Raw genomic sequence first — 24,037 nt, forward strand, 5'->3', positions numbered from 1 at the left:
AGACTAACCAGGGAGGCCTTACATTGGCCCCTCGGGAATTTTTTCACAGCTTGCCATGACTTAACGGCAACCTCCCACTCAACCACAGGTGAGGGATCAGCCTCAATGCAGCAGTTACTGGGCTGGCAACCAGTGTGGACTGATCGGCAAAGTCATGGGTAGTACTGGACGTGTGTTGAATCCTCACAGTCGGCCCACAACAGTGATGCCCATCCACTGCAGCCTCAAGCTGTGTGACCAATGTGGAGCTGAGAGCAAAGTGTCTCACCAACTCACCTAGCATCCGCACACAGCAATCACAATACCTATCCATACTAAGGACTGTGGAAAACTATACCACAGAGACAAACAAAGGATTATCAAATGCAGTACAGAACTCTACTGTAGACACCCACAAAAATGCAAGAAGTGTGTCTGATAAATTAGATTAACACACAGAGACTCAGAAACCAAACTACCAAAGCACTACAAAGACTAAATAATTAGCTCCCATTTAGAAACTTATAATATGTCACAAAATAGGTTTACTTTCCAACACAAACGAAAGTGTGAAAACTGTGTCTGTTAAATATTAAATTAACATGCTGAAATTTAAAACTACGCTACCAGAGTACATGGATGAAACTATATAATTCGCTCCTGGTTAGGAACTCATAGAATGTCACAAAATCAGATACTTCTCTGCTGTTGCTTGTGTTTTGGTCAGCTGCTGCTGCCATGCTACAAATCACACTTTTATATTTATTGTTTGGTCACTCATACTTACAGAAACCACACAGGCTGAAAAACTCAACTGGCTGTGGCAGTTTAATGTAAAGTATTCTCAAATGGTACTAATTTTATCAAGTTTAGGTACTATTCCATCTTGTGTAATAATAAGACCCAAGTTGTTTGTCTTTTTTTCTCCTAGGTTCAGATTTCTTTAGATTCACTGCGACCACAATCTGTTAATACTTGTATAATTGCTTTCAGATTCTCTTCCCATGTTCCAGTGCAATCAGATGTCATCTGTGTATGCAGTAATTAAACTTGCCAGATGTTACCCTATCTTTTATTAGATTTCCAAATCATCACATTCCACCTTTAAGATTTGGTTGTTACTGCTGACATCCAAAACAAAGTTATCTTCCCTGTACTTCTCATTTACTACAAACTGTGGGTTGTTTTATTGACTTGTCAACCTTTCTATTAACTCCAAACCTAATATGTAGTTTTCTTCTTTCTTCTACAGCGTTTCTCCTAGGTTGCATATCAGATACTTTGCAAAATATGGCATACTTTCATTTTATTTTCGTATGGTGTTCCCTGAATCACAACCATTTCTGTTGAAAATACTTTGTGCAACATTAACACTGTTGTTAACTGTTTTCTTATTTTCATGTTTTCTGAGCCAGGTCATTGGCTTCCATCACGTTTTTCCTGTTTCTCTTCATTAACTTTTGTTAACAATATTGTCTTAGGAATTGATTTGACATGTGCCAAGTTCTGGTACCCCTTTGATCTTGACTTGTGTGATCTCAATAATGATCAGACATATGTTAGAACACTTCAGTCTTCAAATTCAAGAACTGTGGATAGTGAAGGGTTATGTGTAAAATTCAGAACAGTTAATACTTTAGCATCTGTTGTAAACACTTTGCTTACCTCGATACTAACATTGATCTGTTGTGGGAAGGAGTTGAAAGACACGTGTCAGCTGTAGTAAGAAGGAACAACAGGAAACTCCAGTGGCAGCCTACTTCTATCTCACGTCTCGTGCCTTACATTTCTGATGATGAACAAGGTGCTGCTGTCACTGTAATATCTGAATGTTATATCAACATGTTAATAAACATTTCCAGCTCCAAGACTCCATACATTTTCAAAACTTGACGTCCAGCACGCCTGGTTTTAACAAGATGGGGTTATTTGCAAACTGCTCGCTATGGCAGCAGGGAAACATTTGTTGGAGGATGACGTGATTTCAAGGAATGCTAACATTGTCTGGTTGCCTCAGTCTCCTTACTTTTCAGTCTGTAATTTTCTTTCATGGAGGTATCTGAAGAGTGTCATTTACCACATTAGATAGGGAACAGTAGATGAGATCAAGACACAGATTAAAGAGGATATCACCACTATCCCAGGTGACACATTTCACTACTCTTTGTAAAACCTACAGATTTGGCTTACAGAATGTCGACACCAAAATGGACAGCATTTAAGTGATGTAATTTTTGAAAAAAAAAAAAAAAAAAAAAAAAAAAAAAAAAAAAAAAAAAAAAAAAAAAAAAAAAAAAAAAGGATACCTAATGCAATTTCCAATCCTGTTCAACATATTTTGAACTTCAAATAAATTTTTGTAGTGTTCCTTAATTTTTCCTTATTTTATCTTATTATTTCAAAATTACCCATTTCTCTTTGCCACCCTTTATTAAGTCTGATGCAACATTACAAGAAGAACCATTGTGACATTTGCCTGAAGCAATTTCGGGATACCTTAATTAGGATAGCTTGACTTAAACCAGGGTAAATTCACTGAGATTGAAGCACTTCTTCACACCACTTCCTGTTCTCCTCCAATGTCACCCTCCCTTCCCCTTTGCAAATAGTTTTTGTCAGTAATTTTAGCTATTTTTACATATTCAAACTCGTGATTATTTTCAATATTGGTGCCATTATGTACAGACTTAGTAATATATTATGAGACTTATTGAATAATATATTTCACAGGTTACACTGTAAAATGTGAGTGAGTAGATTTTAAATTTAACAGAATTGTGAATTGTCAGTTTGGACCAAGAACTACCATTTGGGAATAGGTGGCTACAGCTGCACAGAATTCATCCAATTTAAGTTTAAGTGTTAGATTTAGTTTATTGTCAACCCCATGAGTGCTGTTACTGCTAGACTGCATTACAGAAAAAGATAGTGGTAAGATAGGTAATTTTTTAATAATTTCAAAAATATTAGAATATTAATACATAATTAGTAAACCAATTGTGATTCAATGACCTAAGAAAATAACACTAACTGTTAGAATTGTCAGATTTGGACTTTAAGTGTTAACTTGTAGAATTTGTATTTCAGCCTGCCATCAAACTGATTGGTATATTACAATATAAGTTACACCAAAATTGGACTAGTGACAATGATATGAGTACTATTACAATATTAGACCCTGAACTTCAAAGTTGTTTGAATATGTAACAACATAATGCTGTGAAATCAAAAGATTGAAATGATTTTTTGATATCTTATTATTTTCTTATTTTCTAGGCAGTTTGATCTTCGCACATCTCATGCCTGTAGTGGCACAGTTAATAATCTGTTAATCAATCTTGCCAACCATGTTGGCCGTGAAGCTGAAGCTAAATGTGTAGCTATCAATCCTCTGAGGGAAGAGCTATTAGCTGTAGGAGCAAATGATCCATTCATTAGAGTCTACGATCGCAGAATGATCAAATTGCTAAATAAGGTCAGGTTCCCTCTGCTACTTTCTCTGAAGTACTCATGCTTTCTACTGTGAGTTGCATTGTGATAAGTATAAAAAAAGAAAAATGAACTATTACAATTTCAGGATGTTCGAGTGCCGATGGGAAATCGGGCCCCAGGTGCAGAGGTTCCAGATAATCTTGTACAAGGATGTGTGACGTACTTTGTTGCAGGTAATTTGTAGACCAGCACATGAAGGAAATTTAATACAATGACTGAATGAATCAGTAAATGTATTACACCATATGACTAAATTAATGGTGTTGTACAACTGGGTGCTAGATTTTAAAGCTGTAACTGAAAGAAACTGTAAACATAGCAAGTAATTCTAACTACCCTTGTACCATTTTACTGCCTACATTTTACAATACCACTTAGCCTAATGGTAGGCACAGGCCAACACTTTCTTGCTGTTTGAGTGCCTGACTATTGTCTTACAATGTCTGCATTTTCTGCTATTTTCACAGAATCCCACTTGGTTTTACAAAGATTTCTCTATGGCTTTGGCCCATTACCTAGCCTGCATTTATCGTGAATCTCTCACCAAACACAAAATATCAAGTGACTAGAAAAAAGTGCAGGTGGCTCCAGTATATAAGAAGGGTAAAAGAATGGACTCACAATATTACAGACCAATATCCCTAACTTTGGTTTGCTGCAGAATCCTTGAACATATTCTCAGTTCAAATATATTAAACTTTCTTAAGACTGAGAAGGTTATGTCCACAAATCAGCATGGTTGTAGAAAACATCACTCATGCAAAACTCAGCATGCCCTTTTCTCAAATGATTTACTATGAATTGTGGATGAAGGGCAATGGGTTGGTTCCATATTTCTAGATTTCCGGAGAGCATTTGACAAGGTGCCCCATAGCAGGCTGGTAATGAGGATACGAGTGTGTGAAGTAAGTTTACAGTTATGTGAGTGGTTCAAAGACTTCTTAAGTGATAGAACCCAGTATGTCGTCCTTGACGGCAAGTGTTCATCACAGACAAGGGTATCATCAGGAGGGCAGACAGTGCGAGCAGCAATCTGTGGTTGTTTTCTTATGATGCTGTGGTGTACAGTAAGGTGTTGAAGTTGAGTGACTGTAGGAAAATGTGAGATGAATGGCAGCTAGTTCTAAATGTGGAAAAATGTAAGTTAATGTGGATGAGCAGGAAGAACAAACCTGTGATGTTCGTGTACAGTATTACTAGTGTCCTGCTTGACATAGTCAAGTCATTTAAATATCTGGGCATAACATTGCAAAGCAATATGATATGGAACAAGCATGTGAGAATTGTGCTAGGGAAGGCAAATGGTCAACTTTGCTTTATTGGGAGAATTTCAGGAATGAGTGGTTTCACCTGTAAAGGAGATCGCATATAGGATGCTGCTGAGACCTATCCTTGCATACTGCTCAAGTGTTTGGGATCTGTACCAGGTAAGATTGAATCAAGACCTTGAAGCAACTCGGATGCGGGCTGCTAGTTTTGTTACTGGTAGGTTCGAACCACAAGTAAGTGTTGCAGAGGTGCTGCAGGGACTCAAATTGGAATCTCTGGAAGCAAGGTGATGTTCTTTTCGAGAAACACTATCAAGAAGGTTTAGAGAACCGGCATTTGAAGCTGTCTACCACATGATTGTACTGCCGCCAACATACGTAGCACATAAGGACCACAAAGATAAGATACGAGGAATTAGGTACGGAATGGTGACTTGTGGAGTATTGATGTAGATGTAGAAACAAGATTTCTTGTAAATTGTCGATCAACACACTCTTATGTAACTATAAAAACCAACTGATCGTTACACTGTTGCTGTGGGTATTGTACAAAGGGCGTTCAAAAAGTTTTGCACAGTTGTCTCTGTTTGTTTATTTTTTGCAGGAGGAGAATGAAATCTTTTGTGAACATACTTGGAACATGTAGCTATACATTGAGCCTACTCAATGTAGCCTCCATCACCTTTGATGCAGCATTCTTTCCATGATGTAAATGCACTTCGGTAAAATTCTGGGGATTGACGTTTACATCATCGCTTGACACAGGAAATAGGGTCTGTCTCACTATCAAATGTTTTACCGTGCTGGTGGGCCTTCAGACGACCAAAGAGATAAAAATCAGATGGACGTAAGTCCGGACTGTTGGGAGAATGAGGAACAATTTTCCAACCCATTTTCCTGATTTTCTCCTGCATCGTAAGGGTTGCATGGGGTTTTGCATTGTCATGGTGTAGTCTGATGAGCTGACCCTGAAGCTGTGGTTTGTGGGTCTTGATGGCATGTCGCAGCTTGTCCAGTGACAAACAGTAACTGTCCTAGTTAATTGTGGAGCCAGGTTCCTAAAAGTCAATGAAAATGAGACCATACTGATCCCAGAAGAAGGAGGCCGTTACCTTTCGGCCTGCTGTTTGTGAAAGTCTTGGTTTCTTCTTTCGAGGGGAACCCAGATGACACCACTCCATGGATTGGGTTTTGCTCTCAGGTTCAGACAAAACCAACCATGTTTCATCCTTGGTAATGATGTTGTCAAAACACTGTTTCCACTCTTCAGTCATGAGACCCTCGCACACATTCTTCCTCATTGTTTTCCTTTCTCTTGTCAGTAATCTAGGCAACCAATGTGCAAAGATTTTTCTGTATTCTAGTAACTGTACCAGTGATACCACAGTACCCAATGACAAACGAGTCACTTCAGCAAGCTGTCGTGTCATCACACATCTGTTATTTTGGATGATTTGATCAGTGGTCTCATTCACCTCACTCACTGCCATCTATGGTCTGCTGAATTGTGGATTGCGCAGTATAGAGAAATCACTGTCTGTAAACCTCTCCAACCACCGCTGCACACTGCTACGATCCACTGTGTCCTCCCCATAAACAGGGAGCAACTTCCTGTGAATCGCTGTGGCAGAGTCATCGCCGGTCTTGAAACTCCATCACCGACCGTTGTCGCAACCTGACATCTACTTCATGGCCCATTATGGCTCACCTGTAAATAAAAGAAAATACTTTTATATACCAACTTATAGCTAAATGTTCCAAATATGTTCACAAAGATTTTCATTCTCCTCCTGCAAAAAAATAAAAAAATAGAGATGACTATGCAAAACTTTCTGAATGCCCTTTGTATACAGCAGTTTTCTTATGGTTTTACACAAAAGTTTATGTAATCACCCTTATTAGTTGTGTGTTCATCAGTTGCACATTACCTTTGTCATGAATTTGTGGACTTAATGGAAATGTTATGAAGTTATTAACACACAGTGACACTCATTTATATGTGTGTAGGTCCTTGAATATAATGCACTGTTTGAAAATCAAAACTAATCTAGGCAGATTGTAAGAGTTAGCTGCATTCCAAAAAAATGTTAGAGCATGGTGAGTGATTTCATTCAGCAAAAGAAAAAGTCTTTATTTTTTTGAAGATGAACTAAATAGTAATATAGGAGTCGATACCCAGGAAAATCCACCTATCGCACCTTTTTGAAACTGAATCGTAAGTTTAGATTACGTTTTTGTTAACCCTTTGACTGCTGGAGGTGCACCCTCTGCTTGGCGCGCTGCAGCCTGCGCCCTTATTTGGCTACCTGTGCCAAGTGCCTGTTCCTCGAGCCGCAACCTGAGTCGGAGCGGCCTGTGCTGTCCCACCTGCCCTGTGCTAAATATTTCTGGTGTGACTACGACTCCAGGTGAAGCACTACTGTGTCCTCTCATGGATGATACAGAATAAATGCTTCTATGTGAATGAATTACTGCAGAATCAAACTGATTTGTTAAAACTATTTTCCGTTACTAAGAATTATATCTTGCTTGTAGTTTTTTTACATGATTTTTGTAGCTTATGCCGAAAGCCACGTTATCGTTAGATTTACCTCAGTACTGTGCTGTTCTTTCTTACATACCTAAATAAACATCTGCATTTCTCTATGGGTCCCTCACTCTACGAACTCAAGAACGAATAAAATAAGCCATAGATTACAGATTACTGTACATTGTTTTTGTTGTTCAAAATGATGTATTTCGTCGTTTCTAGGATGATTCATATCGCACTACAACATCAGAATTTACTGCGAGCAATGGTGAGAACAATTTTACTTCGTTTTGTTAAACTTGTTTTGTGATGTGTTTAGAAATTTCACATGGCCTACTATTTGTTTCTGAGAATACAACAAACTGAGTGCTTACTCGGCTGCAGTCAGACACTTTACCTGTGGTGGGTACACTGTGTAAAGTGTTCCATCCAGGAACAGATGCAGCTGTCCTTTGCTGGTGGTAATCAGTGTTCTTATAATTTGGAATAGCAGGAAATGATTGATTGCCACAGATCTTTTTTCTTGTTCTCTATTTTTAATCATTGCACATAAGAATTCAACACATTTTCCAACTTTTGAGAGCCGTGAAATCTCTGTCTTTTTGTTAGCACATTAAATTCACTTAAAGATTCAAAGTCATGAACTGTAAATTTGGGAGTTCCTTTTACACTTTGTGAATATGTGTTCCATCCTTCTCTTTGATCCGGGCTTTGGACCAGCACTGGCAAAGTTAAATTGCTGGTAGCATTGTTGTATTTGTTCTGTGCTGTGATTAGTAATTTTTTTTTTGTGGTAATTTTCAAAACAAGGTATGACACACAATGGTACGTTGCTAGTTTTACATTCATACTTGCTTTCTCGATGCACTTTTCCGTTTCCAGCAAACCATGCATGTATGTGTTAGTGTACTTTTCTTGGAATGCTCACTTGTTATAATGTTTGGAAAATGCCTTCCCACAAACCTTAGAGGATTATCATCAGAACACCTTCCCCTGTCAGCTTTTCTGTGCTCTGATCCATACATTTCTGTAAGTTCTCGTACCAGAGACAGATGAAACTCTGCTATCTACATTTTACGATGTGTTAGTGACCTGCGCAGGACGTGAGTGTTTAAAACACACAGATCGAGAACACGAAGAAAGAACTTCTTTGTTGTTTTCCCTATGCATCCAACAGAGCTAAGCAGCACATCAGATGGCCAACTGCTCCCATATTCAAGTTATAATCTACAATGCTTTGCGGTCTCGCAATTTTCTCTCCAGTATTCTTGTCAATCTTTCCCGTGTCAATCATTCATGTGGTGTTACATGTGGTCAACATCCACACTTCCCTTTTTGTCACACCACTTTATAGTAAGTATAATATTAGTACACATAAAATGAATATCATGTCATTTCAGTTCTTCTGAAATTTCAGGATGTTATGTCTGTTCTTATGGACAGTACCACATGCATTAGTCCGATGACTGTGAAATTAGGAAAATAAGTCTGGGCTTGAATACCACTTACTGAGCTAGAGGTTAGGTCCCTGTTCTAAGTAGGGCTTCATTAGTATTGCCACTATGTCATCACTGTTCCTCAAATTGTGGAACTCAGTTTCTGTTGATGTCCCTGTATAAACAATGAAATCGAAGACATAGTCAGTCTTACAATCACGTAACACAAATATTTTTATTCTGTATCCACTCCGTTTCGATGGAGTGAATTGTCTGAAAGATAGTAACAAACTTTCATCAATGCAGAGTTTCTGATGTGAATTAAATGCACAATGGAAAGCTGTACAAACTTCATCATCAATGTTCCTAATTTTGAATAATCTATCTTCTCCAGTATTGGCAGAGTTGTCACCGAAATGTAACAGTCTCATAAGTAACAAATAGTGGTTTCTTGACATCAGTTCACTAAAAACTAGAGTATTTAGAACAACATCTGTGGTCCAGTATTTTTTAATTTTCAATTTTTAAACGCGGGGCATCAGAAGACAAACAGCTATGAAATGATACAGTTCTTCACATTCCATAGCTTTCCACTTTGATATTCGAGAATGCACTGATTCTGGAGTGTTCTCTTGGTGAATAAATGAAACCAATTCATTTTGTCAGTTGCAGATTTCATCAGTTCTTCTGTAAAGAATAACATGAAAACTGACAGAATACTTTACTCATTCCCTATTTGACACACATGGCCCAATAGTGTATTATCAAATGCGTGATTGATTCCAGTCAAATTTATCGCTAAGATGTGTTTTCTTTATCTCCATTTCAATATCACTTTCTGAGTCTTCAGATTCAGAACAACTAACATCTCTTGTTGAAACATGAGACTGCATTGACACCTCTGCTGATGTGGATGGTGTATTTTTATTTATTTATTATTTCATTTCATGTTCCGTAGATCCTGGTAGCAAGTGGATCGCAAGGATATGGAACGTGTCAGATTCTACATAGTTCAAATATAACTTGTGTAAATACAATAAGAAGATACAATGTAAATAAGATATCAGCTAAACAACAGCACCTTCAGTTAAAAGAACATTTTTATTTCACATGTTAAGGATGTGTACAGGAGTCAAGATAAAATAAATATTCCAAAGGAAATGCAGGAATACCAATAAATCATTGTCATATGCCTATGATAGTACTCAAAATAAAATTAATTATTCTAAGTTTACAACACTTACAAATTTGGTGATTACATACATTTTCTTTCACATATTCATCAACTGTATAAAAAGATTTCTCTGTCAGGTACACCTTCAGAGTTTTTTTGAATGCTGGCAATCTTTTGTGAAGGCATTTTATGTGTGGTGGGAGAGCATCAAACAGCTTAATGCTGGAGTAATAAGCTCCATTTTTAAGCCGCAGGGAGGCTTTTCAGTTCAGTGTGCAGACTGTTACTGGTTCTTGGGTTATAGTCATGAAATTGGCTGTTATCTTTGTAGATAGAAGGGTTTTTACAAAGGCCAAGAAAGAAAAGATGTATTGTGAGGAGATGGTAAGGATCCCCATCTTTCGAAACAAGCGCCTGCAAGAGTGCCTGTGATGGACACCACTCATTATTCTAATGGCTTTTTTTTTAATTGTGCAGTGAAAATTTTCTTTGCAAGAGGTTGGTTCCCCCAGAATATAATAGCACATGACATTAATGAATGAAAATAGCTGAAGCACAAAGCCTTAATGGTGTCTACGTCATCCACTGAAGCCATAACCTGTAGTGCAAATATTGCTGAGCTAAGTGTTTTATAAAGATGAAGAATGTGTGCTTTTTTATCTGTATTGAATGAGAGACCATTTGAAGAAAACCAGTTTACACTATCATTGAAAACTTTATTCGTAGTTTGTACAAGATTGTTGTCTGTAAAATTGTCAATTAGAATTGTAGTGTCATCTGCAAAAAGTGTAAACTTACTGTTTGTATCAGAACAAAGTGGTAGATCATTAATGAAGATGACAAATAGCAGTGGACCCAAAACAGAGCCTTGTGGCACACGACAACGTACTGAGCCCCACTGCCGGCCGGAGTGGCGAGCGGTTCTAGGCGCTACAGTCTGGAACCGCGCGACCGCTACGGTTGCAGGTTCGAATCCTGCCTCGGGTATGGATGTGTGTGATGTCCGTAGGTTAGTTAGGTTTAAGTAATTCTAAGTTCTGGGGGACTGATGACCACAGCAGTTAAGTCCCATAGTGCTCAGAGCCATTTGAACTGAGCCCCACTCAGATGAGGCAGGTTCTCTGGATTAGCCATTCAGCATTACAGTCTGCTTTTGTTCCTTCGGGTATCATTGGAGCCACGAACCAATGGTACCATCCGAACCATAACGTTCTGCCTTTTTCAAAAGGATTAGATAGTTTACACAATCAAAGGCTTTTGAGAGGTCACAAGAAATACCTACTGGAGACATTTTTTTGTTGATGCCTTCCAGAACTTGGTTGGTGAAACAGAATACTGCTTGTTCTGTAGAAAGACCAGCACGAAATCCAAACTGACTCTTGTTTAGGATATTGTGGAAGCTAAGGTGATTGACAATCAACCTGTGCATGAGTTTCTCAAGAATTTTTGAAAATATGGTTAAGAGGGAGATTGGGTGATAGTTTGTAACATTGTTTTTCTCACCTTTTTTAAAGAGTGGTATCACTACAGCTAGTTTTAGCCTGTTGAGGACTATTCCTTCATGCAGAGATGTATTGAATATGTTGCATGATACTGGACTTAAGTATTTATAGCAATATTTCACAATTTTACAGGAAATATTGTCCATACCAACAGACTTTTTGTATTTTTTAACGAGGTAATAATTCTTCCAATCTCTTTTACTGTAACATGAGGTAAGGATAGTTGTGGGGGTCTATTATTGATAGATTTCTGTAGAAGAGCCAATGACTCGTCCACAGAAACTTTAAGCCTGTCTTCTCTGCTGCTGACAAAAAGTGCCTGTTGCAGATTTCTGCAACCATTTCAGGTTTCTTTACAATATTGGTACCTTGCTTAATTTCAATGGATGTCCTGTTCCCCATTTTTTTTTGCCAGTTCCCACTTTATTACATTCCAAATTGTTTTTATTTTGTTGTCAGACTTAGCAATTTCAGACTTAATGCACATATTTTTTGACTTATTTATCCGTCTTTTAGGATGCTACAGTAAAGTTTGTAGTGCTGACAGTTCTTTGGATCATTACAAGTTCTGAGGAAATAATATAGCATTCTCTTTGTCCTGCAGGATGTTTTTATTCATTCAGAAATGTATTATACTTTTTGTTCACATCTGTTTCATTGAAAACTGGACTCCAGTCTATCTCTTGCTGGCTGGTGTTGAAATTTTGGAGGGTTTCATCATTTATTATCCTAAAAGATTTCCAAGAATTTTCAGAACTGTTGCTCAGATGGATGTCAGTGAGAGTAAGCAATTGACCACCATGATCATAAAGGCCAAGAATTGGATGTACACTGATATTGTTGACTCTTGACTTATCTATAAATATGTTATCAATCAGACTTTGATAGTTCTCGGTAACTCTAGTTGGAAAATTTACTACTGTCGTCAGATTATAAGAATCAACTAGATGTTCTAGATCTGCTTTACCGTTGGTTTCATTTAGGAAATCTACGTTGAAATCACCTGTAATTATTAGATCTTTGTATTTTGAGTACACTTGTGATAAGACAGAATCTAACTAACTCAGGAACACCTTTATGTTCTCTGAGGGACCTCTGTATAGTGCTAACACTGCAATTGTACTGTCACTTACTATAATTTGTACACCACATATTTCAATATCTTGTTCAATACAGTGACTCTTTAAATTCAATGTGCTATGTGATATGTTATTTTTTAATGTAAATTACTACTCCACCATTCTTCATGATAGATCTACAGTAATGTTTTGCTAGACAGTAACCACTGAGCTGTAACATTTCAACATTTCTCATGTGGTGTTCACTAAAGCGTAAAACATCGGTATCCTTTATCTCATGTGGATCATCTAAAAAAACAAAAATTTCGTTAACACTGTTTATAAGTCCTTAGTGGCTTTATTTAAACACTGCCTGACGACATCTTATTTCCAGTGTAACAACGAGTTTTATGAACAGATCAACGGGGTGGCGATGGGAAGCCCTCTCAGCCCAGCTGTTGCCAATTTATTTATGGAGATCTTCGAACAGCGAGCTCTGGAGACTGCCAGTAAAAAGCCAGCTAAATGGTACCACTATGTTGGTGATACATTTGTAGTATGGACTCATGGTGAAGAAGAGTTGGATGTCTTCTTGGTGCATCTGAACAGTATTAACCCGAAGATAAAGTTTATGATGGAGAAAGAGAGCAAGGGTCAACTCAATTTCCTGGATGTGTCAGTAATTAAATGGATGGATGGGATGCTGGGCCACAATGTATATAGAAAGAACACTCACACAGATCGATACCTCCACAAGGAATCTAACCATCATTCCAAGGGGGGGACTGATGACCTTAGCTGTTTAGTCCCCCTTAACCATCCCAACCACCACCACCACCACCACCACCACCACCACCACCACCACCATCCTAGATAAAAAAGAGGTGTCATGAAAACCTTGGTGGACAGAGCCAACAAAATCTGTGAGCCAGCTTACTTACAAGATGAATTAAATCACTTATAGTCAGCCTTCATGAAAAACGGATATACCAACAAGGAAATTGATCGAGCCCTCCATCAAAGAAGAAAAGAAGCCAAAAGTCCAGAGCAACAATGGTCACCTACTGGAAAAGTTTTCCTACCATTCATTTATAAAGTCACGGACCGTATCGGGAAAGTTCTGGCTAAGTATGGGATTGAAACAATCTTCAGACCCACCAAGAAGATTAAGGAATATTTAAGAACTGCAAAAGACGCCCAACACCCCATAGCAACACCTGGGGTATACAAAATTCCATGCAGTTGTGGACAAGTATATATTGGAACAACGAAAAGAAGTGTAAACACTCGCTTAGCTGAACATAGAAGAAACTGTCGCTTAGGACACATCGAAAAATGAAGATCAACATAATTAGACATCGACATTCAACTATAAACTGTATTGTTGTTGCTTTTAGAAATTTATTAGAAACAGACAAAATTACAAATAAATGTAGTATTTATACGTTGTCACTTTTAATGGAAATGAATTTATTTTTCATATATGGAGGCTTTTGATGCCTCAACAACAAAAACAGAAGACAGGTACATAAACAGCCAATTATACATGTATTGCTCAATGAATATGTCAGTACTGGGTGAAGCAGCACAGTGATTAAGGTCCCATTTGGAAGTGATGGGTTCTAATTCCGGTCCCATCATCCATTTTTTCCCTAAACTGGGTAAGGTGAATGTCAAAATGGTTCCTTTGAAACAAATACGACCAATTTCATTTACCATCTTCTTTTTATCTGAGTTTGTGTTCAATCTCCATTGAAAACAGTGATAGTGAAACATTTAATTCTAATATTCCTTGCTTGCTATTTCACTGTTGGACTTCACTGTGTCTAACACTTCTTTTGTGTTCGTGAGTATGTGAAATTCACATAGTGGAATGAGGTTTTAGAAATTTTCAGAGAAATTTATTAATTTGTTCATGGATTAAGGCTAATAAATGCAGATCTTCGTTTCATACAGAAGCTACCATCATGAGTAGGTTTCCAGCATTGCTTTTTTTCTGATAAGTGTTCTTCACTTTGGTTGAAAGCTTGCAAAGTATGTTGCATTCGTCCTTGTCCTTCTATGAAGGTATCAGTGAGGAACTTAATTTCTGAATATCAAAACACAGTTGTGAACTACTCATGCTGTGCAGTGAGTAGATGTCTTAACTGTGCAGCTTAATCACTCCTTCTGGACATCATACTAATCCTCTTGTTCTCTATGGTGAAGTGGTAAACACAGACCCTCTCTAAGTTATTGGTTTGTTTAAAAATATATTTTCTTTCTTGCAGTGATTCAGAAATTGCAGACAGATGTCTCTCCAGACATTTTTATGAAACTTAGTGACCATAAGTGTGGGCACTTAGCTGGAAGCATTCATTTTGAGCACTCCCATCACTTCTACCTGTCTATGATGAGATTTCAACAGTAGGTCATTGATAATGTGCCACAAGATAACTCATTCACGGAAGATTTTAGTAATTTTATTTTCCTATATTATCAGAAACCTTCTAAATTTTTTTGGCTCTTTCAGATAGTTTGGTTCTTAACAGGCTAGCATTTTCAAACCCGAAAAAAGAAAAAATGTCCAGTAAGCATACTTCAAGAACTATGGGCACTTCTTCATCTTTGCTGCTATGAAACCATCTCATCTCTTGAACAAGTGCTCATGGCTCTTAATGTGCGTGGTTTAGAGACCATGTTTACTAGACCTTTTTGTTTTGAATAGTCATTCCTGTCATATCCATGAATATTGACTATTCCTGCTAGGAATAAAATTTTTAGAAGCTTATAAATGTCACACACAACGTATTTCATAATAAATTGATGGCTGTACATTGGTGCTGTGTGATCTAGAAATGAACTGTTAATTGTTGTAACCAAATAAGGCATATTTTTCCATTTTTCAGGAAGAACAAAAAACTATATACTACCATTTGTATTATTTAAGTTTTCACTGGGATCTTTAAAAATGAAATTGACTTTATTCTGCTTTTATTAGAAGAGAAATAAGCAACTTAGTGTACATCATTTCGATTTTTAATTATTCTGGAATTTGTTAACTTATTACATTTCAGCAATTGACATACCATACAAACACATCAATTCTTTTTTCTTTTTTAATGATTTAATTGCAGAAACACTTAAAAATATATAGGCATGCTGTAATAAAACAGTACAAACTATTTTAAACAACATTAATAATTAAGTGTGCCTTAGGTATGACATTTGTCTGTCACTGGCCAAGAAAGCAGTTCTTCGTAGAATGTCATTGTAGCAGGCACATATTCAATGACTTTTTTAACATGTTCAATCTTCATTCTGGAAATAGGTACCTTAGAGTCTTGATAGTTCAAGGTGATCATGACTGCAACCACTTTGAACTATTGAAAACTCGGGCTATTGAAGTTTATCTGGCAAAGAGAATTAAAACACTGTTGAAGAGAATACAGGTGTCAAAATATGAACTTTATTAAAACAATGTGTTTGCATAGGCATTTACGTTTGTAGAATAAGGTTTTAACTTGAGTCTGGTAACAATTTACTTCATGAAATAATGGTGGGGTATCTTTCGTTTGGTGAAGCTGCAACATTTCTGCATAGCAGTATCATACCACAATCTCAAGCAGGATGTCGGTTGGTGGTGCTCCATGCAGTGCATGGCTGCATTACACATAGCGTAAGCCTTGTTGTGACTTATCATTGGTACAGTCTCGGCCTCATCATCAGTCTTGCACTGTGTTGGGATGTTAACCATGTCAACTATAGAAAACTCTGCAACTTCCAACTACTTGTCTGAATTTAAATTCTCAGTTGCTTCCACATTTTATGTCTTGTCACAGCCTGGCAACCTTCTGATTAAATCATACAACAGATGATCATCCTCATTGTGAAAATTTTGTTTCTGTGTTAGGCTTACTTTCCCATAGAGATCTCCTTGACTTAGAAATTGTATCTGACTTCATCTCATTCAAAGATTCAGCCATCCTGTACACAATGTCCTTCGAAATCACTTCCTTTATAGCTCCTACAATGATTTTGTTACGTTCCGAATGTAAGACTGATTGTAGCGATTGCCGAGATTCTTCTTCTTTAAGCATTCCCGAATGCCCTAATCGGTTGGCTGAATGAAACTGGTAACATTTGGTGAGAGAAATAAGGTGCAGATCCCATTGCACTTTAGTTATACACTTGGATGTGAGGACGCATTGTCCATTTTCAAAATAGCTTTACATGGCAGTCCCTTTTTTTTTTTTTTTTTTTTTTTTTTTTTTTTTTTTTTTTTTTTTTTTTTTTTTTTGCATTCTGGTATAAATGAGTTCAAAAACTAGTTCTTAAAGGTTTCCCGATTCATCCAGGAATTGTTTTGATGTGTGTAGATAATCAGAAGAGCTGCTGTGGTTATAGTCTTGGATGCTCTTGGATTGGCAGGCTTCCCATTCACAACCAGTTTTACTTTGTGGTTTCCAGTTGCATTTGAAGGTGCCATAACTGTCTGCTGCTCATTACATTTTTGTGTCCAGGAGCATCTTTTTCATCATGAGAAGCAGGTGTTCTTGGCAGCAAAATTTTGAAATTTAAACTGGTTTCTTCGCTGTTGTAAATTTGTTCATTAATAAATTTTGTTCAGTCATGATTTTTTTAAACTTTACAATAAACTGCAAAATGGCCTCATAATCACCAGATAGTTTTTCTCCACATACACCTAATTGAAGCACTCCTTACCTCTTCTTCCACTTGTTGAGCCAGCTCATGCTAACAGTGAAACTGTCATCTCTCTCCTGGAGCTTGTTTCTAAAAGACAAGGTTTTCTCGTGCAAGATTAGGTCAGAAATCGGAGCCCCCTTCTGTCTTTGTTGCGTAAACCACATGAACAACAGATGTCTCACTTGTTTTTTTGAACTACATCTTTTCTATAATTTTTTGGTTGAGAGATTCTTCTGAGCATTTCTCTGAAGAAAACTGTTCCAATGTGTTGGGTTCTTTGCCAGTCACCAACAGTAACTTCTCAGACATTTTATTTGACAGAAAGATCTTTTATTGTTTCCCCTTTGTCACGTTGTTACATTCAAAGGTACAAACATCCTTTTCTTTGTTGCATCACTCATTTTTATCAAGTGTACAAACAAAAACAGTGAAAAAGAAAACGAAACAGACAGTGTACTGTACCGACAATGACAAACCTAAAACACAACAACACAAAAGGGTTGCTTGTGTAAAAAATTAAAAAAAAAGTATATGTGTGGTGTCATAGACAGACAAAACTAAGGGGAGTGAGTGGTTCGACAGGTGGTGTGCTATTAGTGGATGAGGGAAAGGTATCGAGGATTGATAAGCTGTACAATAGATTTTAATTTTTAGGAAACTTGAAATATCAAGATTCAAAATATCAAGACTCTGCAGTACTTGTTAAGTTGGATAGGCCTGTGGAACACAGTCCACTAATATTGGAATGTTGGCCTCATGTCTTTTGCTTAAACAAAAGTTATTTCTCACTAACCCATCAATAAACAGAATCCCAACCACTTCTCCTTTCCCAGGATATTGTATTTCTTTGAAGCTACTGTAAGCAAATGAGATTTTTTTATTGTGTTGTTCTCTCACTGTCACGTACGAAGCAGCACTTTTCTAAAACATGTGAGCCACCAGATGTAGTATTTCCTTCCCATTAATTTATTTTACTGTCACATTCATGTTGGTGGTTACTATTAGTTCCATGCAGTCATAGAGGGTATAAATGTGATCATGAGTTTTTATTTTCCTCTTACATTGCCCAAAATTGTGATCACATGGGAGGAATGAGTGGCATCTTTCTGGTAATTTGTGTGTTATCATCTTGAGTAATTCTGCTTGAACCATGCCCGTACACATTCATTTAAGTGTGTGAATTTTGTTATGGCTGACAGTCTTTGGAGAACAAAGGAAGTTCAGTCACACTTTTACTGAGATCTTTTGCTGTGTAATGAGAAACAGTAGCTGCTACTTTGTTAGCACCTGCCTTTCCTAACCCCTCTTGATACAAATACACAGTGGAGTGTATAGTTTAAAATCACGTATAATGAAACAGTATATCCACAGTTGGTGCAGGTAGAATGGCTCCCAAAGGATCAGCAGATGGTGATGTTCTTGGCATCCCAAAGTGAGTTGTAAAATTTACAACTTAGGCACTTATGAACAGGATATGTTATGTTATGTTGACCGGGGGACCTAGAAAAGACGGAGAGGCTCCGTCCCCGCCGCAGCCGCAGTGGTCCGCACCCCACGACGACTACCGCAGTCCACTTCACCCCTCTGTTGCCTCACACCAAACTCAGGGTTATTGTGCAGTTCGGCCCCTGGTGGACCCCCCAGGGAATGTCTCACACAAGACGAGTGTAACCCCGATGTTTGCGTGGTGGTGTATGCGTACGTGGAAAACTTGTTTGCGCAGCAATTGCCGACATAGTGTAGCTGAGGTGGAATAAGGGGAACCAGCCCGCATTTACCGAGGCAGATGGAAAACCGCCTAAAAACCATCCACAGACTGGCCAGCTCACCAGACCTTGACACAAATCCGCCGCGCGGATTCGTGCCGGGGACCGGCGCTCCTTCCCACCCGGAAAGCCGTGCGTTAGACTGCACGGCCAACCGGGCGGGCTATGAACAGGTAATTCTGCTCTAATGACATGCTTCACTTTTTCATTTAAAAGTGGGCATTTCAGTTTGAGTTCAAGCTCTTCATATTTACAACAGACATTCACATGGGGTCTGTAAAAGGAATAATTAAAATTGTCCTGTTAATAATTACGATAAACATCATACTTTGCTTTACAATCTGTATATTTCTCATTGAACATACTGTGCATTATTCGTACAACGGAGTTTAAATATGTTGCTTCCTTATCTGAGTAATGTGAGGTTTTTGTGGGAAGAGACATTATATGCTCTTAAATGAGTAAATGGTTTCTGTACTGGTGTTTTTTGGAATTCAGATTTTTCTTGTTTTTATCAACAGTTGACTTTTCGTTAAGTAGTAACAGATACAAAACACATTTGAATTCGTCACTGCATGTACATCCAAGAACGCTTTCTTGTAAATGTGTTTCATTTTACTTCCATGCTTCACATGGTAAAGAAATATTTCACCCTACCCTTTTCACCACATTCGGAATCAGATTTCTGTGGATGCCTCTGCTTGACTTCCTTTACTTCAATAAGGCACTGAAGATGCAGGTCATGGGCATCTTCGGTAGGAAGATCAAGAAAATTTGCCAGAATATCATAACATCAATTTACGTCAATTGCATTGTAACATTTCAGTCTGCAACTGAAAGGAAATTAATAATAAAAGTATGGTGTTGTAGATAAAAATTAATATTTCTCCTATTTATATCTCTTGCATTTCTGTACTGTTGTTTCAAGTAAGATTAATATTTACCTGTGCGATTCTCGAACTGCTTCCCCTGGAGTGTAATCTTCTTTAGTCCATTTGTACATCTGCCTTTATCTTATTTCTATTATAATCTGCATTGTTACTCTTCCTTTCTGGAGCCATAGTAATATTTCAACTGCTGCTAAAATGAAAGACAATGAACACTAACAATGGCTGTTAGTGCCACAAGAAAAGAAGAGGACATGGTTTAAGTTAGATTAAGTAGTGTGTAAGCCAAGGGACCAATGACCTCAGCAGTTTGGTCCCATAGGAACTTACCACAAATTTCAAATTTTCAACATTGTGTGGTATTGGAAACGAACAGTTTCCATGCATGTATGAGCAGCACGTGTTGAAATGAAATAAGGCAGTGGCATATTTGATTTCAATAATAAACAGCATAAAGTGCACCCTCATTTCTACGATTTATAGGACCATGACATGTTTCATTTCAGTACCAAACAGTTGGATATTAACTTAAATATAATATTCAGTCAAAAAACTAAAATTGAAAATTTTTGATCTATTTTATTTCAGCAATTAAAGATTTTAATTTTGGCAGCAATATCGCATTCAGAAAATCATTTCCCTGTAATTACAATGTAGGTACATAGCTAATTAGTACAGTATTTCTGCCTTTTTCCACTCATAGACTAATTCATTATAAGGAAGTGTGCAGAAGTTTAGTCATTATATGGCCATAGCTCTTAAGAAGTCAACTTCTGTAAAATGATATTGTGTTCTGCATACATTATAATTGTCATACTGTGATGAGATGTGCTTCACCCTTCAACAGCAGAGTATATTGACCACGTTTGTTGTAAATTCCCACTATATTTGAGTTTGTTATGCAAGTCTGTTAGTGATCAGAATCTTGACAAAAGAAACTTTTGAGGCACAGTTTCCGATAATCTTCAGGGAGTCAGGATGAGTTAGTTACTGTTTGTAAGCAGCTGTAAATCACCCTGACTGCCGTCAGTCATTTGGCAGCTGCTGCTGAGGGTCGTGTATCTGAGATACTGAAGGTATGACAAGTACTATCCTCTCTCTTGTCCTTTGGGTAGTCTCCACTTTCAATACACTTCAATTTGACTGTGGGTGGCATGTCAGTAGTATGCCTAGGGGGCGCTGTATAGAGAGGACAGGGGCCAGGGAGAATTAAAGAGTACTACACACACCCTCATTACAAGCAAGTGTGAGGTGCTGTTTCTCACTGAAACTAATATTGAGCTAGTGTGATCACTTTACATGTTGGGAAGCCTGCTGTGACCTGTGTCAGGGGAATCAAACCCAAAAGGTAAGGGTCTGTTAATTGTCGGCAGTTCTAATGTATGGTGAATAATGGTACCACTTGAGAAATGGCAGCAAGGCTTAAAACGAATCATCTTGTGTATACAGTGCATATGCCTGACAGCCATTGAGGGAACAGGGTGCAACCAGGAGTAAATTGTGTCACCCATTGTAACAAATAATGGCAGTAATTTGGGCTCTGAGGTAGACATCGGCACTCAGGTTGATGACCTGTCCCTCGAGTTCAGGAATGCATGTAACATCATCCCGTGCTGCCATTTAGTGATAAAAATACGAGCTTAACTGAGTATTAGACCAAATTTGTGACTAGATTCAAGGTTTCTTTGCAGGTAGAACTCGGCACGCCGCTCTTAATGGAACAATATTGACAGACGCAAAGGTGATTTCTGGGGTAACCCAGGAAAGTGTGATAGGACCGTTACTGTTTACAATGTATACAGGCTGCTCTAAAATTTCCCATACAAACTTTTACGACTTTTATAGGGGACTGAGTAGGCAGTATTTTGAACTGGAACCAATTTCCAGAAACATACCATTTTCATGCTGCAGCCATTTGAAAACACTTTTGCTACACAGGGATAGTCATGGTGGGTATTGTAACTGCGACCGTTCCGGTCGCGGGGTTGCCGAGAAGAAAGCGTGGCGGGACCAAACGACAGCGGCCTGCGAACACACAAACGAATGGGAAAGGACGGAAATGAACAACGATGGATGACCGAGCAAGACCTTACGAACAACAACAGGCAAGAAGCAACGGGTTCACAAGTGACAACCTAACGAATCCACAATGTCCACTCGCTCACGGAAACAAAGTAAAGTAAACACGCTGTCTATAGGCGAGATGTTGATAGACTCACGTGAATATCAGACTGCCTCGCTGAGCGAGAGGCAGGTGCTTACAGCGCGATGGCTGCAGGGACATCTAGTGGTAATCGAGGTCCATGCCGTCAGGCGCGGATTCGAAACCCGCAGTGCTCGGTTCCAGATACCTCCCCCCTGAAACTTGCGTGTAGGGGCGGAAATGCCCCGGACAATGCCGAGGTGGTCAGCAGATGGGAGAAGACTCGGGCGCGCCAACTGCCATTGGTGGGAAGGATGGGACGTCCGAGGTGTCCATGATGGCCGACCCAGAGGCCTGGACGGTGGAGGGAGCCGCCGATCCACCTGGAGGTGGGGAGGGCCGCTGGCAGGTCCGTGGGGAGGCAGCAACCAGGGGCAGTGGCTTCGACTCGGGGACCACATTTGAACCTGAAGGCGGTAGAAGAGGAGGAGGTGGTGGTGGGAGTCCTGCAGGGGCACGCGGTCGGAGCTGGTTATGATTTTGGGGCTCCAACCCTTTCGACATCTGCACCGACATCACACAGCGCCCATAGCGAGCGCACAACCTGCCTTACTCCCTTACACGCAGGCCCACACGGGCACGCCAGGGCCGTAACGCTGAAAAGGCTGGGAGGGGGACGGCATCAGCAAATGGAGCAGGGTCCGCCGCCATGGAGGAGCTCTGCCGGACTACGTCCGTCAATTGATGTGATGCAATAGATGCTCAAAAACAGGGAGAGGGCCGACGTGGTTGGTGATGTGTGGACCGCCTTTGTCAACTGTTGTTTAAATGTGCAGACAAGCCTCTCCGCCATGCCATTGGAGGAAGGGTGGAAATGTGGGCTAGGGATATGTTTTATACTGTCGGCCTGACAGAAGTCGTGGAAGGAGGATGCCATGAATTGGGAGCAATTATCGGAGATGAATGTGTGAGGCAGGTCCTCTATGGCGAGGACCTGGGCCAGTGCTGTGAGTGTGGGCTCTGTGGTGGTGGACACCATGCGGATGACATTGGTGGTGGACACCATGCAGATGACATATGGGTATTTGGAGCAGGCATCAATGATAAGTAACCACATGTACCCCAAAAACGGGCACGTAAAATCGAGATGGATGTGATCCTAGGACCGGCGACGCACAGGCCAGGGTGCGAATGACTGAGGGGGGCTTGACTGGTGAAACACATACACAGCACACCCGCGGACCAGGCGGGCAATATCGCCATCGATGCTGGGCCAATACACGTGCCAGCAAGACAAAACTTTCATGTGGGACATACCCTAGTGCCCGCAGTGTAACAAACTCAGCACTTGATGCCACAAATCTGGAGGGATGACCATCTGATGGGCATCCGACTCCGTGACCAACACAAGGACATCATCGACCACTAAGAGCCTGTGGGACAGGTGGCGTCAGGGGCTGAAATCGGTCCACATCTGACGAGTAATATAGGAAGGCCACATGTGGACTACATAGTGGAGAACCTGCTGTAAGATGGGGTCTTGGTGTGTAGCTGTGGCAATGTGAGCAGCCATAAGCGGCAGATCGTCCAGCGCATTGCGGCGGGCGGAATCAATGTGAAAACAGAGGACCTCCTGTTCGTCAAACGTAGAATCGGGACCTACTGGGAGACGTGACAAAGCGTCTGCGTTAGCATGGTGGCCGGTAGGCTTATACCGGATAGTGTAAGCTTAATTTCGTAAAAATAATTCCCAGCGTTGGAGACGGTGAGCTGTCCACTCTGGAAGGTGAGAGTGGGGTCCGAAAAGCATAAATAAGGGTTTATGGTCCATCAGGAGGCTGAACTTTGCCCCCAAAGAGATAGGTGTGAAATTTTTGGACCGTGAAAATGATCACCAGGGCCTCGTTTTCAGTCTGGGAGTAGCTCCGATGTGTGGGGGTCAAAGTCTTAGATGCATAAGCGATGGACTGTTCTGAGCCATTGGAATTCCGATGCATGAGGACGGCCCCAATGCTGTATGTCGACGCATCAACCACCACAACCAAGGGGCGGTCCAGAGAGAAGGGAGTAAGGCAAGGAGCGGACTTCAGCATTGCCTTTAAACGTAGAAAAGCTT

At 39.4% G+C, this 24,037-nt stretch overlaps 1 protein-coding gene across 3 annotated transcripts in view; it reads left to right on the top strand.

Moving 5' to 3' along the window:
• LOC124721467 (WD and tetratricopeptide repeats protein 1-like) overlaps window positions 1-24,037 on the top strand; it is a 207,539-nt gene that overhangs the window by 68,940 nt on the left and 114,562 nt on the right. For all 3 annotated transcript variants that reach the window (XM_047246458.1, XM_047246460.1, XM_047246459.1), the window contains exons 6-7: window positions 3,256-3,454; window positions 3,557-3,644. In XM_047246458.1, the coding sequence (XP_047102414.1) occupies window positions 3,256-3,454; window positions 3,557-3,644 (287 nt within the window). The remainder of the gene's footprint in view (window positions 1-3,255; window positions 3,455-3,556; window positions 3,645-24,037) is intronic.

Source organism: Schistocerca piceifrons, chromosome X (assembly GCF_021461385.2).
Source record: "Schistocerca piceifrons isolate TAMUIC-IGC-003096 chromosome X, iqSchPice1.1, whole genome shotgun sequence".
NCBI lineage: Eukaryota > Metazoa > Arthropoda > Insecta > Orthoptera > Acrididae > Schistocerca > Schistocerca piceifrons.